The sequence below is a fragment of the Callorhinus ursinus genome, unplaced genomic scaffold (assembly GCF_003265705.2).
Source record: "Callorhinus ursinus isolate GAN/ISIS: 27379988/994484 unplaced genomic scaffold, GSC_fseal_2.0 scaffold16, whole genome shotgun sequence".
NCBI lineage: Eukaryota > Metazoa > Chordata > Mammalia > Carnivora > Otariidae > Callorhinus > Callorhinus ursinus.
In genome coordinates, this window is record NW_027397078.1 from 6,090,955 (window position 1) to 6,108,897 (window position 17,943).

The 17,943-nt window shown below is 45.2% G+C and overlaps 1 protein-coding gene across 1 annotated transcript in view; it reads right to left on the minus strand.

Moving 5' to 3' along the window:
• The window catches only part of LOC112812838 (amine oxidase [flavin-containing] A), a 69,148-nt gene that overhangs the window by 7,353 nt on the left and 43,852 nt on the right, over positions 1-17,943 (minus strand). Inside the window, exons 4-10 of the mRNA XM_025857812.2 lie at positions 14,857-14,961; positions 14,013-14,104; positions 8,893-9,034; positions 7,863-8,012; positions 7,407-7,566; positions 6,369-6,465; positions 3,246-3,299 (exon numbers count right to left, since the gene is read on the minus strand). Of these exons, the coding sequence (XP_025713597.2) occupies positions 3,246-3,299; positions 6,369-6,465; positions 7,407-7,566; positions 7,863-8,012; positions 8,893-9,034; positions 14,013-14,104; positions 14,857-14,961 (800 nt within the window). The remainder of the gene's footprint in view (positions 1-3,245; positions 3,300-6,368; positions 6,466-7,406; positions 7,567-7,862; positions 8,013-8,892; positions 9,035-14,012; positions 14,105-14,856; positions 14,962-17,943) is intronic.

Genomic DNA, 17,943 nt, shown 5'->3' on the forward strand with positions numbered 1-17,943 from the left:
CTGCCCGATATCCTATCTATTCAAGATTCAAATGGGGAAAATAAGAGTCGATTAAGGGCAGTCAGTTTAGGACATGATGTTAAGTCACTTTTCTGGAACACGTAGCATTCTAGAATAATCCCTTTTAGAAGTCCATAGTCCATATGACAGCATCTTTTAACTATCCTCCACTTATGTCTTAAAGATCTATGAACATCTGAAGCTTATTTAATCTTTTAAGTATACCATAAAATATGCCGCACAACAAGAGGCCTATGGTCATTCTACTCTAGTCATCGGGCACGTGACAGAATGGTCTGTGGACATGGTACTTCCAAGGGATGTGCTACACGATGTTACCTCAGACAGTCGTTGGCTACCCTAATTCATTATGTAAATGACTATCACATCACATGACACGTCGTAGGTCTTAAAGAAAATCAGTAGCTTCATTGATCTAGGCGCTTCCTGAAACAGGTATTTGCAAACTCACAACCACTCTTGGGGAAATTAAAAAGTGCTAATTTACTAAAATCACCCCTTTTCAAAATAAATGGTTCAATTTCAGGATTTGTTTGAACAGGTTCACACTGAGCCAGTTATATACTTTGGTATTTGCCTTCTTTAGTCTTTATATAGTTTAAACATTGAAACTGCTCCAAAATATTTGTTAGGTGCTAATGAGCAACTGGAAAAAAAAAAGTTTGCTGAAAAATGGGTGCAGGGTTTACCTCGAATCTGAAACACAAGTACTGAGAGGTGAAGAGACTAATGGCCAAAAATGAGAGGAGGGGGAAAGGAGGGGTTATACTTACTAGTAATGAAAGAAACAGAGGTTTTTAAAAATGATGATTTTACACTGCCAATTACATTAGAAAACATTTTTAAAACATGTCCTCAATTTCTCTGAACGATGTGAGATAAAATCTAGCCTTATAAATTTGTCAAAATGCTCACATTTAGGCCATTGATATAACTCCCAGAACTTCTGTTTCATGGAGATACAGTGTTAAGTCAGGAAGAGGAGGTGAAATCATAAACATGGTGGCATACTGCCACCATGTTCCCATGGAAGGTTTTCAGAGATAGACAAAGGCTACTGCTGAGGTGATGTTCTAGAACATTTCGGTGGCTCTGTAAGTTCCAGTACAAACAGGAAAAGTTTGGTTTCCATGAAGGAGCTGTTCCTACTGCAGATCAATAACCATAAAGGAAATGCAGAACTGGAAGAAGTTTCCAGACTACTGTCTGCCTCTGTCTCTCTCTGTCCAATCCAAGCCCCTTAATGTGAAAGACAAGGAGGCTGAAGCTCAATAAAAATGTACTGAATCAAAATCCATCCTCAGCATAGCATGGTAACCTCTTTCCTACTCTATGATGAGATGATGGATTCTTACCTACTTCGCGTGGGTGTTACGAGGAAATTCCAACATTTGAGAGTCAATCACGAAACAAAAGTATGGATGATCATTATTCTAAAGGTTTAATGATGCTTAGCTTATTTTTGGGACATGTGATAAAATCTTTATTAAAACAGAACAAAATCTAAAATCCAATCAACCTACCTTGCAGTTAATTTTTCATGCATGGACAATAAGCCCCTTATAATAGAAAGGGAAGTCATTATTTACTGTTTTGTAGTTATGAGTCAAGGATGAGTTCATATAAATCCATCAGGAAATTATCTTCCCCATCCCTTCCTCCCATTAAAATGTAAAAACTTCTGGAAAAGTTATGTAAGTCAAAAATGTTAGAGCAATGCAGTGATTGGTTAGTTGGGCTCTAAAAATAATAGAACATATTTTAAATCATGGCCAAAAGAGGTCACTGTGCAAATCTCTTGTAGTTGTGTTTACTCACTGGTTTCTAAATCTGGCTGCTCGTCATAATCATTTGAAAAGCTTGTTAAAAAATACAAGATACTCAGGCTCCACCCCTAATCTACCACATCATAATCTATCGGCCTCAGAAAAAAAACATATTTTCCAAACATTCTCTGGCAGATGTTGATGCAGTCGGTTGTGGGAATCTCGCCCCAGTCAAAGACACATTCAGGGTTCTAAGGGTTTTTTGCCTTATAAAAACTTTTGAGAAGTTCAGCTACCATGTGGAATCATAACCAAATGTCTACATCCAGGCTGGTATTTATTTTACTATTAATAAAGGGGGAAAGCAGGAAATCCAAAAGAAAATGTCAAGCTTCGTATGGCGTAATGAAAAAAAGTTTGCATTGGATGCTATTCCTGACTTTGTCACAAGCTAGCTGTGGAGACCCGGACAAGCCATTCCCTGCCACTGGACCCCAAATTCTCCCTCTTCTGAGTGAGTAGACAAAGAGTTCCCTTCCCGAAATCAGACCTCATGGTAGCTCAAAGGAACAAATTCGTGCGCAAATGTGGAAACTTTTGCAGCCTGAATTACAAAGTCATCAAAGTAACTCTCAAAGCAAGGGCTGCTTATGGATTTGCTGCTTCATTGTTTAATTAAATGCAGAGAGAAGTGTACATCTGTGTGTGTCCTGGTCCTCTTCAAAAGCCAACAAAGGATTTAGGGCTACCCTCTGGAAGGGAAGCCCAGAAATTCCCAGAGGCACCACCCCGCCAACAGCCAAATGACTGTTTCCAGGTTAAGAGTTCCTGGTAAGCTTTTATCTGAACAAAGGAAAGGATTCCAAGGCAAAACCAAACAAATACAACAGGGCAGAAAGGGAAAGGGAGAAAGGAAGAAAAAAAAAAAAAGCCACTGTCCTACAATGATTGTTTCATACTAGGAAGCTGATCAGGAGAAGGGAACGTCAGAGCTGCGTCCTAGATAATCAAAGGGGGATACTTCTATGTACACAAGTGGAAACAGGTTGAAACCCACACGTATGACTTTGCTCTTCAGAAAAAGTACAGTCAGAGGACCTTGGAAAAGGGATAATGGTCTGGGCGAGGCAATCAGGACTCAGCCTCTAAAGCTTTTTTGCACTGCTAATGTTTCCTATAATTTTTGTCCATCTACCCTACAGGGGAAACCCTACCTCTCAACCACTGTACAATAAACACAGATATGTAAACCTAAATTAATTAATGCATATGGGCAAGCACTGAGTCGAGGGGACTTGTAACACAAAGGTTGCCACGGTGACAAAAAGGTCGATTTATTGGGATTTTAAGACTATTAGTGAATCATGGTGTTTTTCAAGATGCTAATATACTGTTGTTAGCGCAACAAGCACGGTATCAAGCTAAGCTTTTATATGTGTTTCAGATGTCACTTCTTACCTTATTTCCTTATGGAGCTTGGCAAGTCGGTCAGCTTTTCGGGCAAGTATGAAGCTGCAGAGAAAGGTGACATTTGAATGATTAGGTGCAAGAGCTGCCTCCTCTTTTCCAAAATGTTCTTGCCTCTGCCTACTCAGCATTGATGAACTCTCGCCCACGCACTCCCATTATTTCCCTCTATTAGAGAAAATGCCAGGCTGCCTTCCATCTGCCTGTGTCCAAAACCCCTCTAGGCTGCGGGCTCCTAAGTAACCGGTCACCTCCTGCTCAATACTTTACCCCCAAAGTACAGCACGGCTCTTGGCATACAGTCGGAAATCAAATGTTAGTTGAATTAATATTGCGCTAAATGCTATCCTGGTAATTGACTGTTGCCTTCTGCCAAATACTTGATAAAAGCTGGAAAACCAAATCGAAGTAAGTAGTTGCAGTGGATGCCATGGTGGGCCCCCCAGATTCCTCTTTGGGACCAAGCACTCATTACCCTGACAGCTCAGGGCTGGACCCTTCCCCAGCCACTGCCTTCTGTGGCAGAGGGCTGCCTGGCTCAAGGTCCCGCCCCTCCCCAGAATGACCATCTCTGGGGTGCGGTGGGCACCAAGTCCATTCCCTCACCTCAGGGCATGACACCTCTGAAGGGCCATCCCAGTTCCAGAACTCCTTATGGGATGGCTGAGACCTCCGCCAGGCCAATGTCGGAGCCCAACGTCTTCCTCTGCCCAATCCTGATTCCTTCCCTTCCCCACAGTGACCCCGGCACACACCCCAATGAACCCCTTGCACCCAAATCTCCATCTCCAACTTAGCTTCCGGGAACCTGGCCTAGCACCTCCCCCAAATTCAGTAACTCAGTAAAACTCAGTTATAGTTAATCTGTAAATACTGATATGACTAATCGCACGTATGTTTTAAAGAACTGAACGGTGACAACAAATCCTTATGCACACTATTATTAGAAAGCATTCACAAATCCAAATGAGCTAAAGGACGCTGAAATTATTTCTCCATTTAAAAAAGTTTTACCCTTGTATTTCTTTTGCTCTAGGCCCAAAAGACAAGTAGGTCAAGACTGAGAATGCAAGAGCCGAACACAGATATTTCATCCTCTCCCTCACCCCCAAATTAAACTGTTCCTCAGTTTGATTGGCAATTCCGTGAGAGCTGTCTGGTAGTCGAGATCATTCTGGGAAGCAAGGATTACAAAACGTCTTTGCGTTAATGCAGAGAACAGTATTTCGGAGGAATCTGTGGATGACCCAAGATATTTGAACTAATGAACTTTATGGGATATAGTCATAATTTTGCTTGATTTAACACTGTTACATTATGTCTTGCCAGTAATGATTCTGGTTAAATTTTAAGTTTATGCAAGAATCAATCATTTGAGGCTTACACAGGACTTCAGTGAAAATCACCAATACCAGATGAAACATTAAATGATTGATCTGAAAACCTTTTTCGATCTTGGGTGCTTCTTCCAGCTCCTTTCCTCAAGGGCTGTTCGTGGTGGCCATTCCTGTCAAATCTCAAATCGAGAATGAAACAACAACCCCTTTGCTCTAACTCTTAACTACGGACAATCTTCTTTAACTTGCTTTGGGGTTTTATTGAGGAAATTAAACATGCTGGCTTTGGGTCAGGGACATTTCACGGCTCTCAGGTACAAGGTCCTTTCTAGTTGCCAAAAGGTACTAGTCATCACAAACGCCCGAGCTGGACAATTACCACCCCTGTCGTAAAGTCTTTCATTGCCCAGAGCAAAGAGCAGGGCGGAGGCAACTGTCCAGATAAAGACTAAGATTAGAGTATCACTTTTTAAAAAGGAACTGCCTGAATAACCCCATTCCCATCTGGAAAACTTCCGCCACACGTGTCGTGGCTAACAAAGCCGAAGAAAGCCCAGAAAGGCAGATACCACAATATCTTACTCCCAGGGCAAGAAGACCATCAGTGTCCTTCCATCCACAGTCGGACTGGTCCTGACGGTCTCCTGAAACCTCTAGGTCAACCTTCTGTTTTCCTCTGGCACGCAGAAGGTGGTGGCGAACGGCCCACACAATCTGTACCCTTTCTTGCCCAGTGGGGTTAGAGATGAAGAGGACGCACCCCTCCTCTGCTCATTCCGCCGTGAGCAGCTGCCCTTCCCGGGGAGGCTGGTGCTACTTCTGTTATTTTGCAGCCAGAGACGTGGTTACAAAACGTCTCGTGCGCAGTCCAATCTAAGTCCCGGGTCACGGGTCTGCCTCTGGTTTTGTAATTTCCCCCAATGATGCAATGTGCGTGAGCTCGACTCTCCCGAGGGGGAAGGGGAAAACCGCGGGTGTCTGGCAGTCACTCGGCCAGTACAGAGGCTGCGCTCTTCTGTTGTCATGTGGTAGAATAAACAGCCTTTTTAGTTGTGGAGCTTTGAGGAAGGGTCAAAGGCAGGGCACTCGGGAAGGCGGAGGCACTCCTGAGCAATTCCCTTGTGAAAGCACTGCTTCCTTGTCTGGACCCCCTAGTCCCCCAAAGGCAGAGCTGCGGAGGGCGGGGGGCTGGGAGGAGAAAGGGAGAGCTCTCCTCTTCCGGACACAGGACCAAACCCTGGAGCATCCCTAGCGAAGGACAGCTGCAGTGGGACCTATCACAATGAGAGACATCCACTCAAGGCCCGGCTCTACCTCACACTGCACTTCCTCACTGGTCATGAGTCTCACATCCCTGGGTAACGATTAGCATATTCACGTTGGTGGTGTAGTGATGTCTGGAATGGAGAAAAGCCTAACTCTGAAAGGTTTTACAGAACAAAACAACCAATTCTCAATTCTAGATGAGTGTGGACATTCTGCCCCCGGGCGGGGTTGTCTACCATACTGCCTGTCTAGCTGCTTCCTTCACTCTGTCCTCAATAGTATCATGGGGGCAAGAAAGGAAGGCGCACAAGTTCAAAATAGTGTCAGTTTTTGTAAAGTTTCCCAGAGTTCCGTGCCACATACAAAACGTTAATATTTTAAAACGCGGAAAATGATACATTTCTGTAGGGTTATTTACGATTGCCTGACCTCGATTCCATATGCTCTGTCAGCATCCACACCAAGACACCAACACAATTTAGAGAATGCACAGCATTCAGCTCTAACTTACCCCATGATAGCGGGCAGCGATCCATCTGGCTTGGTGTCGTCCAGGGTTATTGAAATTGGAGCTTCCTCATCTTCAATGATCATACAGCCACAGTAATCTTAACAAAGAGAAAATCAATAGGAGATTGACACTGACCTCATCAAAAATTTAGGAATTATATATATAGATATATAGAGATACACACACACACACACACACACACACACACACACACACACACACAAAACTCTTTTGCTAAGAGGAAGGGAAACCTCAAATAGTCTTTGCCCCAACCCTAGAAGATATCTCCTTATTAACTACACACATTAACTACACAAGGGTATCTGCTGACCCAGACACGTGGAAAACAACCCATCTCAATGACCTCTACATAAAGATCACGTAGGACCAATGCTACGGCCCAAACCGTACCGAGGCCCCAGAGCCCTGGAGTACACGGGGAAAGGGAGACTTAGGTCAGAGGGAATCACCCCTAGGAACCCACAGAAGAAGCTGGGGGAAGGAATCTTCTGAGGAGGAGCACGTTTGCCAACAACAGCCACCAAATCCACCCAGGCCCTGCCTCAGCTAATTGCCGCACACATCCTGACAGCAGGTCTCACTGTCACCATTTGACACAAGGAGACTGATGCTGAGAGGTGAAGCGTCACAGCCAAGGCTACTCAGCTAGTAAGCAAGTGAAGCCCGGGACTGTGGGACTTCAATGCGGCGCTCTTCCCACAGCACCCCTTTGCGTCACTCTCTCATTTAGAGTAAGGGGCAGGACATTTGCCAAGGACTAGGGCAATGGTGCCCCCCGGCCACTTGGGGGGAATCTCTTCCTTCCCTTTCATTGAGAGCAAGTGCTCTTGGGGTCATTCTGTGTCGCACCAGGGGCTGCGAAGTGATAGACAGACTGAGATTTCTGATCCTTTCTCTGCCAATTTAAAAATATTTATCTTTGTCATCTTTTTTCTGTTCCGGGTCTATGAGAAGGTCCCTAAAGAGAGTGTGATCCCTTCACTTAAAACAATTTAAATGTGAGTAAGTGCAGCCTACCCTTCTTCTTCCAAAAGGCCTCCTTGTAATACATCATGCACTTAATGATAGCCCCCATCGGAAGACGCTGGATTAACTGATTTCTCTCTGATGGAAGCTCTGGTCGGAAGTGGATCTTGGCAGTCAAAGTTGGCGGGATGGCACTAATTACGTATCTGCACTAAAAGACACAGACACAAAATACCACCTCAAACGTGTGAGTCTCGGTCTTTACAGAGGGGGAGAAACATCATACTGATCATTTAGAATGACACCGAGCAGTAACCACATACAAAATGAGGCCACTCTGAGGCAGCACAACAGAACAAGGCAGGTCAACTAAAAATGGTAATTTGGAAGACAGAGTTGGAGACATACCAGCATTAATTATACCACTGCTTAGATTGTATTTGGTTAGAAGCTGCAGAAGACACGAGGCCTATTTAATATATGCTCCTTGGGACTAGGCTGAATTACCTCATAAATTTCATGATTCAACGTCTCGATGATGATGTTGTCACCTGACTGGTCCACATAGGTGACGGGGCACTTCAGCTTCACTCTGTCCCCGAGGCGGTCCATTATCCGTTCACTCACTTGACCCGATCCACCCACAAATTTTCGTTCCTATAGGAGAAGGCAGGCAACGAGGACTATAAATATGAAACATCGGTCACGATAGCTCAGAAAGTAAAATACAGGTCAAAAGAAGCAATGTGGGGGCGCCTGGGTGGCTCAGATGGTTAAGCGTCTGCCTTCGGCTCAGGTTCCTGGGATCAAGCCCCACATCAGGCTCCTGGCTCAGCAGGGAGTCTGCCTCTCTCTCTCTCTCCCTCTCCCCCTGCTCATGCTCTCTCTCTCTCTGTATCTCTGTGTCTCAAATGAATAAATAAAATCTTTAAAAAAAAAAGAGAAAAAAGAAGCAATGTGGAATTTCTAAGCATAAAGATACTTCAAAGATGCAACTGTCCTGCATTTGCTAAAGCTAAGGGTCAAATGACCAATACCTCTTGGGGCCACGAGAACAACTTAGGGTGTTCCAGGGATTGCCTGAGGAGAGGAATTATTCACTTAGTGGAGAAAGACGCTACACCTTGCACTATGGGACAGAGCCTGTCTGGAACAGAGATGACTTGAAGTACGATCATTTTACCAGTTCTAGAAGTTTTTGAAAATTAGTTGATCCGTAGTACTTCAGCTCCTCCCACAGAGCTGGACTAATTTTACTTACCTCTCCCCCCGCCCCCCCCCATCAAAAAGGGAGGACCCAAATTCCCAAAACCTAATTAGTTCAAAACGAAACATTCTTTAGCTGTGAACGCATCTCTAGGAACGAGAAAATGAAAGGAGAACTTTTGGTTTCGGGCACGTTGGTCGGAATCATTTCACAAATTTGTGTCTCAAATCCACTCACGGTTCCAGACATGGAAGCAGCTATTAAGCTGGTGCACTGGGTGAGGACAGAACCACAAATGGAGGCTACAGGCTGAGAACGGACACTCCGTACCTGGCCCCCGTTGGTGACCGAGAATATCCGAGTGGTGCCTCCGCACTGCTTCACGTACCACAAAAACCACAGCGCAGACACCTCGTGGGGCTCAGAGGTCACGTTGATGTTCACAAAGAGTGATGCAAACTGCCTAGCCGTCCTGGTCACATAACAAAGGCGACAGTCGAGTGTAAGTACACACATGCTTCACAGGACAGCATCTTTTTAAAACACAACTCAGTACGGTTCAAAAGCATCTGCACTGCTTTTAAGGGGAAAAAAAAAACCAGCAATCCTCACAGTCTCAACCTCTGAAGGAATGCATATTTTAACTTCTGGTGAAAAATAACCTTTTCCTTTGTTTTGAGCCAGGTAGGGGTTCGCTCCAAATATATTAATTCTGGTACCGTCTAAAAGGGTCAAGGTGCTGGTGAGGGATCATTAAGGATGCAGTTCTCGTTTCCCTGAACAACCATCCTCTCTTCTCCACCTCCGCTGCTCCCACCCCGTTCCAGTCCACCCACATGCCTCACCTGGGTTACAACGGTGGTGGCTCCTCCGGGTCATCCCTACCTGGTTTATGACTACAGCCCCTTTTGATCCTTTGCCACATTACAGCCAATAAAGTCTTTTGACAATGCCAAACAAAACAAAACAAAACAAAACAAAACCACTCTTCATAAAACCCTTCGTGGTATCCATGGCAAAAGGCAAAAATCTGGAATGCAGCCACTCCATCTTCCACCATCAGCCTCTCAACCAGCTCTCCGACCTCTAATTACGTTGCTTTCCCGTGGCATCCTTAGAGTCCAGGCACACTGTCATATCACTGCAAAAACATGTCAATCTCCCCATCTTGGGGCCTTCAAGAGCTGTTTCCTGTTTTCTCTACATGGAAAATAATATCCCCCACACCATCCCCCTTCATATCTCCCAACATTCATGGTGGCTCATTCCTGGAAGATACCACCCATCACACCATCCGTCCCCTGCGGTCTCCCCTATCCACGTGGCTCATTCCTGGAAGATACCATTCCCCTAACAACATTCACTCTTTGCATCTCCCCTATACCTTGCTGATTCCTGCCATACCATTCCCCAGCGTCACTCCCCTATATTGTCTACACTCATCCACTGCCCCTCATTCCTGGAAGCTACCTGTCATATCATTCACCCTTCCCATCTCTTCCCACAGTCACTATGGCTCGTTCCTGGAAGATACCATGCCTCCATATCATCCCTATTCCTGTCTCCTATCCACCGTCACTGTAGCTCATTGCCAGAAAATACCATTCCCTAGACCACGTATCCTTCCTGTAGTCCCCCCCCCCCCTTAACCACATACCTGAGTCACTGTGGTTCCTTCCTGGAAGATACCATCCGGCAACAGGCCATCCACCCCTCCTATTCCCCAACATCTACTATGGATCATTCCTGGAAGATACCATCCCACCAAACCACATATCCTTACTGTCCTCCCACCATGCGCCGTGGTTCATTCCTGGAAGATACTATCCTCCCACACTGTCTACTCTTCCTCATCTGTCCCCACCCATATAGCTCATTTGTGGAAGCAACCTTCCCAACACACCAACCACACCTCCTGTCTCCTCCCATTCTACTATGGCTCATTCCTGGAACATACCATCTTCCCACACTTTCCAACTTTCCTGCCTCCCCCATCCACAGGGGCTCATTCCTAGAAGATATCATCTCACCACACCAACTGCTCATCTTCTCCCCTGCCACCCATTATTGTTTACTTCTGGAACATATCATCCCCACACACCATCCCTCCTTCCTGTGTCTCCTACCCACTGAGGCTCATTTCTGGAAGATACTATGCTCCCACATGACCCACCCTCCCTGTCTCCCCCCACAGTCACTGTAGCTTATTCCTGGGTGACTTCCTCTCCTCACCCTCTTCCTCTCTCCTCTCCATCCACCACGGCTCATTCCTGGTGGACACCATTCTCCCATACCATCCAGCTTTCCCATCTTCCCCATTTACTGTGGCTCATTCCTGGAAGATATCACTGCCCACCCCCCAAACACACACACACACACACACACACACACACACACACACACACTCTTCCTGTCTACTTCCATGGATTATGGCTCATTCCTGGAAGGTAACATTCTCCACCACATCCATCTTTGCTGACTCCCCCCATCCATGTGCTTCATTCCTGGAAGACACCATCCACCCTCACTACCCACTCTTCCTATCTCCCCCCATCTATATGGCTCATTCCTAGAAGATACCAATCCAACCTTCATGTCTCCCCCTATAACCTATGGCTCATTCCTGGAAAATATCATCCCCTCGGCCACCATCAACCGTCCTGTCTCCGCCCGCCCCCATACACTGTGGCTCATTCCTGGAAGATACCATCCTTTAACCTATGGTCATCCCAGAGGATAACTGTCACCACATCATCCAGTCTTCCGGTACCCCTCCCCCACCTCCATCACTACTATTCCTTCCTGGAAGATAAATTTCCCCTCCAGCCATCCACCCTTCCTCTCTCCCCCTACAGTGGTTCGTTCCTAGAAGATACCATCCCCTCACCCCTCAACTATTTCTACTCTTCCTATAGCCCCCCATCAATTGGTGCATTCTTGGAAGATAGTATCCACCACATCAACCGTCCTTTCAGTCTCCCCACCCAACTGGCTCATTCCTGGAAGATATCCTTCCCCCCAACACTATATAGCCTTCCTGTCTCTCCTATCCACTGAGGCTCATCCCTGGAAGATACCTTGCTTCCACATCATCTAGCCTTCCTGACTCCCCCCCCACCCCCACCCCATAGTCACTGTAGCTCATTCTTTGATGATACCATCTTTTCATACCATCCTCTCTTCCCTATCTCCCCCAATCCACTATGGCTCATTCCTGGAAGATACCACTCCCTCAACACCATCCACTCTTCCTGACTACCTCCACAGACAATGGCTCTTCCTGGAAGATGCCATCCCACCATCCATCCATCTTTGCTGCTGTCTTCTTCCCCCTACCCACCATCCACCATGGCCTATTCCTGGAAGATACCATCCTCCCACACCATCCTCTCTTCCTCCCCCATCCACTGTGGCTCATTCCATCTGGTCACACCATCAACTCTTCCAGCCTACCCCCTTCCACTAGCTCCTTCCTGGAAGATACCATCACCACACACAATCCTCCTTTCCTGCCCCCCCACCCCCATCCATGTCACTCATTCCTAGAAGATAAAATCTACCCATGCCATCCATCCTTCCTGTCTCCCCCCCATCCATGCGGCTCCTTCCTGGAAGATACCATAGCCTCACACCACCCAGCCTTCCTATTTCCCCATCCACTATGGTTCATTCTTGGGAGATACCATCCTCCCACACCGTTCTCTCTTTGTTTGTCCCCATCCATTTGGCTCCTTCCTGGAAGATACCATCACCCCACAAGATCCAGCTTTCCTATCTCCCACTCCCCCATCCAAGTGGCTCATTCCTGGAAGATACCATCCTCTCACACATTCCACTCTTCTTGTCTCCCCCATCAAGTTGCTCATTCCTGGAAAATACCATTCCTACACACCATCCATTGTGCCTCGTTCCTGGAACATACCATCCAGCTTTCCTGTCTCCCCCATCCACAGTGGCTCATTCCTGGAAGATATCATTCCCCCACACCATCAACCTCTCTCGTCTCCCTCCATGGATTAAGCTCACTCATGGAAGATACCATCCCACCAAACATCCATTTTTGTCTCCCCCAGTCCACCGTGTTTCATACCTAGAAGATACCATCCCCTCACATATTTCATTCTTACTCTCTCCCCCCCATCAACTGGGTCATTCTTGGAAGGTACCTTCCCCCCACACCATCCAGCCTTTTTATCTACTGGCATACACTGTGGCTCATTCATGGACGATACCATCTGCATACACCATCCAACTTTCATTTCTCCACCCTTCCACTGTGGCTCACTCCTTGAAGATACCATTCCCCCACACCGCTCACCCTTTCTGTCTCTCCCCATCTGCTATGGCTCACTCCTGGAACATGTCATCTCCATACTATCCATCCATCTGCTCTCCCCCCAACCACTGTGGCACATTCCTTGTAGATTTCATATTCCCACATCATTCTCCCTTCCTGTCTGTCCCCAAATACTATGGTTCATTTCTGGAAGACACTTCCTTCCACACCATCCATCTTTCCTCTCTCTCTCCCTCAACCACTTTGTGGCATTCCTGGAAGATACCTTGTCCTCCACACCATCCACCCTTCCCTATCTCCTTCCATCCTCTGTGACTCATTTTTAGTTGGTGCACTAAGTCCTTGGTTTATGTTTAAAGATGGCTGCATCCGGGAATCTCTTCCTTACCCTTAGGTCAAGATCCCTGTTACAGTCACTCTAGTAGCATTATGGAATTATGTGCATAATGTCAGTCTCTCCTGCTAGAAGAATACTAACTCCATGAGTTTAGGGGCCATGCCTAACACATTCACCACAATTCCTCACCGATGGCTACAGTGCCTTCACATAGCAGCCCCAGAAAGCTGACTAAACAACCTGTAGCTCAACTCATTACACAGGTTCTCACTGAAAATATTATAAAATTTATGTTTTTCATTAATATAAACTAGCTTGCCTTCGGTTCCATGTTTTTCTACATCTGTATGGAATTACTTTAATATCTTTCCAAATTGCTTCTGTAGCTGACTGCTATATAATTTGAATACACAATTACTTATTTTATTGCAAATCACAGAGCCCTTTCATTAAAAACATTCTACTTCATTCACCTCCTCTTTTTTTTTTATGTTTTAGATTCATTTTATGTTCAAACCCCCTCTGAAGTGTTTAAAGTTCCTTCAAAGTTGCCACTGACTGAAAGATCATTAGGTTTCCTCTTAACTTTTTTCCTATAACTTATTAAGAAAAACACTGCAGGGGTGCCTGGCTGGCTCAGTCGGTGGGGTGTGCAACTCTTGATCCTGGGGTTGTGAGTTCAAGCCCCATGTTGGGTGTAGAGATTACTTAAAAAATCAAAATCTTAAAAAAAAAAAGAAAAATACTGCAGTTCAAGATAGGACAGAAAGGATCCAAAGGAAAGACGAAAAGTAAATTTTAAATAGTCAAGATTACTTCGTCCAGCAGATTTTATCGATGAGATCTTTCATGGTCATCTTGTCCCATTCCTCAGCATGTGGGGCCTCCCACGGTGCATCCGCTGGAATCTGCGGAGGAAGAAGGGCCCACATTCAGGTGGGATGATTACTGCCCACTGCCCTGCCAACAGGCCTTCAGGAGAACCTCTGAAAACCAGTCTCTGGGTCTGTGTTGGAATGTGTGATTGGCATAGAATTCTCATATAGATAGTCATGGGGTTGGGATGCATAGGTCTCTGCATTCTATGCCTTAAATTGCCATAATAATGATGATGATGACGATGCAAAAAGGGGGGAATTACATATAAATGTATATATAAATTAATATGTAATTATGATGATGATCCTTATTACTGAAAGCCAACGCCCATTTTAAGTCCCCAATTTAAGTGCGAGAGAGTGATCTTATGGAGCCTGGGCCTAGGTAAAAAACCTTGGGGGGGATAAATCCCTCCTTCCTTTACTATCTAAAGTGGCATCACACATGGATAAGGCAACTATGAGTAGGACACCTGGCGAAAATATGTCACACAAGTTCTCAGTGCCATAGAGTTGAAAGGCCACAGACATTACAATCAGAGAGATGTGCGTTTGAATCCTGGTTCCCTTGCTGTGTGGTGTTGGGGAAATTACCATAACCCCTCGGGCACTCATTGTCCTTGCAAGTGGCAATACTACCAACTTGGCAGAGTAGTTGGGTGCATTGGAAATGGTATGTTTGAATGTCCAGAGCAACGTTCCCTGCACTACTGGAAGGATATTAAACGGCTGCTATTGTTACATTAGTAACAGGTCATGTGTAAGCTGAACACATACTTTACCTCCTTCCCCATGTTATCCATTGTCCGCCACAAATTGTTGTAATCCAAATAGGCAATGGGATTCCATACCGGTGGAAAGGCCCCCCGAAATGGATAAGTTCTCCCCTACAACATAAAAGCAAAGGATAATACCTTAAATTAGGATGGCATTCTAAAAAACAAAACCCAGCCAACATAAGAGCCATTTTCAAACTAACAGTATCCTCTCCTGTTGCAAAAGCATCACCTTTGATGGGAAGTAAATACATTTTCCCTATACCGGCCCCAAATTTCAATTAGATTAGCAAAATTCCCCTGATGTTGTGCTCCCTGTTGTTAATCTACAGGAAATAATCGCTGTGAACTTACTCCTACTTATACAGAGAAAATAAATAAAGGTAGCTCATCCTAATACCTAATGCTGATGCCACAATATTCTCAACCCTTGAGCTCCTAGCTAATCTCTTTGGAGGGATGCTCCCATTCAGATGAGAGCAGGATGATGACATGGAAGACTGTCCTTGGACCACATAGAAGACTGGAACAACAGGGCAGAATATCTCAGACTGAGTTTTAAGGTTCACACGGGCTAAATAAAGACTGGCTAGACTACCGACTATGCCTGAAGTCAAGAATCAAAATATGAGAAACAGAATAATGGGCATTTGACATCTTTTTCGTTGCCCAGCATCCATGTTCCTTTCCCAATATTATCCCGGTTCCTTTTTGGGAAACTGCCTCTCCTCCTCTGTGGTTAGATGTGTAGGGAGGATGGTCCTGGGTATCATCTCCCATTATAGCAGACAATGGGCTAGATCCTTTCCCCACCCCATCTGGCTTCTGGTGCAGCCAGGCTGTGAGGCTGTGAGCTAAGCTTGGCCAATCACACACACTCTCTGACCCTGGAATGAGTCACCCAACAACAGAAGAAAGCTAACTCTGGGTTCTCCTTCCCCATGGCAGGATGCTGCGCAGATGCTTCCTGCTCTAAAGACCATGGCTGTGGTTCCCGTGGCTCCTAACTTTGCCAGAGCTTGCCAGAGCTCCCTAACTTGCTAGAGCTCCCCTGATCCCTGCTTATTCCTAAATGTGGCCCTCCAGCCTCCCGTTGATTCTGTGGGCCCTCTGATATCCTTTCACTAAATGCCCTCTTGTTAGCCGGAGCTGGCTTTCTATTGCTTGGTACCGAGACCTCTAACACAAAGACAGCTAATTATTTGCCACCATTGACTTCATTCCCATTGTGTAACAAGTCCTGTGCTATGCAAACACCGGGGTGAGGCGAGAGTGAATCCTTGGAAAGAGAGACCAGGTCTAGGTATTTTCTAAGGTTTTTAGTTCCTTTAAAAATAAAACACTCATAAGATGAAAATATTGTCTACTAATGCAATTTTGCATGAGATTTTTTTTTATCAAATAAAAACATACTCTCAGTATTTGCATTAAGCTTACTGTGTGTACTGCACAGTATTAAGCACTATGTCGAATTAAAAAAGGCAGGGAGGGGAGCTAAAGCAAAACTCCTGACCATTGGGGCGCCTGGGTGGCTCAGTCGTTAGGCGTCTGCCTTCGGCTCAGGTCATGATCCCAGGGTCCCTGCTCAGCGGGAAGCCTGCTTCTCCCTCTCCCTCTCCCCCTGCTTGTGTTCCCTCTCTGGCTGTCTCTCTCTCTGTCAAATAAATAAAATCTTTAAAAAAACAAACAAACTCCTGACCATCAAGACAGGGACACAAGACCTAACAGCATTTGCAATAATGTGCACACACTTGCACACGCATGCGTGCACACATGCACTCTTCAACTGAGTAATGATATACAGCAGCCATTAAGTGACAAGTAATTTTGCCTGCCACAGTAGCAAATTCAAATAACCTTGGCAGATTATGTGATCTGATTTCTTATCTGAAAAATGCCATGTTGTAATGCTGCAATACGACTCTCCGAGACTCCAAACCTTTATCATCACCACCACCACTATCACCACCATTATTACTAACATTTATTGAGATCTTTCTCCATGCCTGGCCCTGGCTAAGCTCTTCATATGTATTATCTCGCTCCAACCCTGTGGAGGCAAGCACTATTAATATTTCCATCTTATAAATGAGGAAACTAAAGCCCAGGGATATTAGCTGGAAAATAGTAGGACGGAAATTTCCTGTTCCCAAAGCCTTTGCTCATAAACATTAAGCTTTCTGGCCTTCCTATAGGGTTGATAGAATGTGGAGATAGGTTTGTTCTAGAGACATCTTAACCTTCCCAACTGGATGAAGGAGAGTTTGGAAAGGTGAAAACTAGAAATCTTCCACACTACCTTTTATGTTTCTAAGGAGTAAAAATGGAGATGAAGAAGCTCTGTTTGAGGAAAGAGCGTCAACCCTGGGAAATGAGGAAGCACATTTGGAGAAAAATGGGCAGACATTTTACCCAGAATGCTATGCTAGCTACAGAGAGGAGGCCGACGGGTTAACAGTTCATGGGCAGCCTTCAGAACAGCGGGTTCTCATTACAGTTCTTCCCTTAATTGAAATCGGGGAAAATCTACATTTTCCTCTGTAAGATGTATTTATGCTCAAGGAATAGTCTCATACAAAACTGATTTCTGCTTTGAAAAGAAATATTTTTTTTAATAAAAACAAATATGCTCAATCATCTGGGGACATTAAGAAAAGTATCATAAATATAATTCAACAAAATGTGTCCCACATTCCTAATAAAGTTCTTCTCAGGATTATGCCAACCAGAGTCTCATTTCACACATGGCCTAAAGACCCCATGATCTGAGCCTTAATAAACAAAGAGGTGGCAGGAGAAGTAAAGAATCCAAGGAGAGAGAAGAGTCCAGCCCGGCAATCTTTTTAGAAACAGGAGCCATGGGAATTCTAAAAGAAGATCATAAAGGCCGACTACAACATTAATTTTTATCCTGTTGACAGAGGCACCAAGTTGATAAAGGGATTTCATTAATCAGTTTCACTCGTCATGTCTGGCTTCTCTGCCCTTACTCCATAGAACCTAAATCTGGGGCCCCTGGGTGGTGCAGTCAGTTAAGCGTCTGACTCATGGTTTTGGCTCAGGTCGTGATCTCAGTGTTGTGGGATCGAATCC